Source organism: Parus major, unplaced genomic scaffold (assembly GCF_001522545.3).
Source record: "Parus major isolate Abel unplaced genomic scaffold, Parus_major1.1 Scaffold330, whole genome shotgun sequence".
NCBI lineage: Eukaryota > Metazoa > Chordata > Aves > Passeriformes > Paridae > Parus > Parus major.
The window spans coordinates 37,161-38,443 of NW_015379280.1; the positions used below are offsets into that span (position 1 = coordinate 37,161).

The following is a 1,283-nucleotide window of genomic DNA, read 5'->3' on the forward strand; positions in this document are numbered from 1 at the left end:
ACCCCCAAACTTCTGTCCCTGGGACAGCTCTGCTCTGCAAGATTCCCAAAATTCCCCTTTCCAGCTCCTCTGTGCTCCTAAATTCTTTCCAGAGTCTGGTAGAGGAGATGCAGGAGAGGCCCCGGTGACACCTGGGGCTTGGGTGAGACCCAAGTGGGCTTTGGGCTCCTCTCCTCAGAATTAAACCCCAAGCCCTCGACCCCCAGGGACAGGAAACCAGAGTGTCCATGGACCAAATTCCAGCTCCTGCTCAGGAATCCTCCTCCACACTTCCCAAAGCTTCCCTGAACAACCCGTGCCGGGCACCCTGCCAGGGAACAATTCCTGCCCGAAATCCCATCCAGCCCTGCCCTCTGGCACTGGGAGCCATTCCCTGTGTCCTGTCCCTCCAGACCTTGCCCCCAGTCCCTCTCCAGCTCTCCTGGAGCCCCTTTAGGGTCCAGGTCCCACTCACCAGCTCCCGCATGCAGGATTTGAGCCTCTCCCGGTCCAGCCTCGTGCGGGACGAGTGATGCTGGTCCTTGTCAGCCAAGGTCAGGAAGCGCCTGTGGGGAAAGGCCGTCCCGGTGATTCCCATGAGAATTCCCAGGGAATTCCCTTCCCAGGGAGGTCTCTGCCAGCCTAGCCACGTCCCTGGAGGGAAACACTCTCATTCCCTCCAATCTCCAACAAAACTGTGGACAAGAGGCCAGTTCAGAGTGCAGACTCAGAGTCAGGAAGGGACAGGAGGTGTCATCAGGTGCCACCAGGAGCCACCAACAGCCACCGGCCTGTGGAGGCCACAGGATTGAGGTTTTCACCGCTGCTTTGGGGTGTTTGGGGTGCAGACGGAAGCACTGTGCTCCAGCCCAAAAGATCCAGCCCTGTGCCAGTGTCATGGAATGTTGTCCCATCATCCTGAGGAGAAGGCACGGTGAGGTGACATTCCCACCCTTCTCACGTGCCACTCACAGGCAGCCACTGCTCAGCTCCTCCAGGACCCCGCGGAGCCGGCGCTCTGGGTGCGGCTTCTCTGTCTTGATCATCTCCTGCACGTCGTTGAGCCCCTCTTCCTGCAGCACCAATGGGGACAGCGTGAGGGGTGGGGGGCTGGGGACCCGGCTTTGTGGATGGGATGCCGGCCTTGTGTCCCAGCTCTGTCTCCTCCATCCCTCCCTGTCCACCCCTGTCCCTCCCTGACCACCCCTGTCCATCCCTGTCCATCCCTGTCCACCCCTGTCCACCCCTGCCCACCCCTGACCACCCCTGTCCATCCCTGTCCCTCCCTGTCGGCCCCTGTCCAC

At 61.0% G+C, this 1,283-nt stretch overlaps 1 protein-coding gene across 1 annotated transcript in view; it reads right to left on the minus strand.

Annotated features, from left to right (window-relative positions):
- OTOF (otoferlin) overlaps positions 1 to 1,283 on the minus strand; it is a 61,500-nt gene that overhangs the window by 27,144 nt on the left and 33,073 nt on the right. Inside the window, exons 16-17 of the mRNA XM_015616029.2 lie at positions 952 to 1,052; positions 455 to 545 (exon numbers count right to left, since the gene is read on the minus strand). Coding sequence (XP_015471515.1) covers positions 455 to 545; positions 952 to 1,052 — 192 coding nt within the window. The remainder of the gene's footprint in view (positions 1 to 454; positions 546 to 951; positions 1,053 to 1,283) is intronic.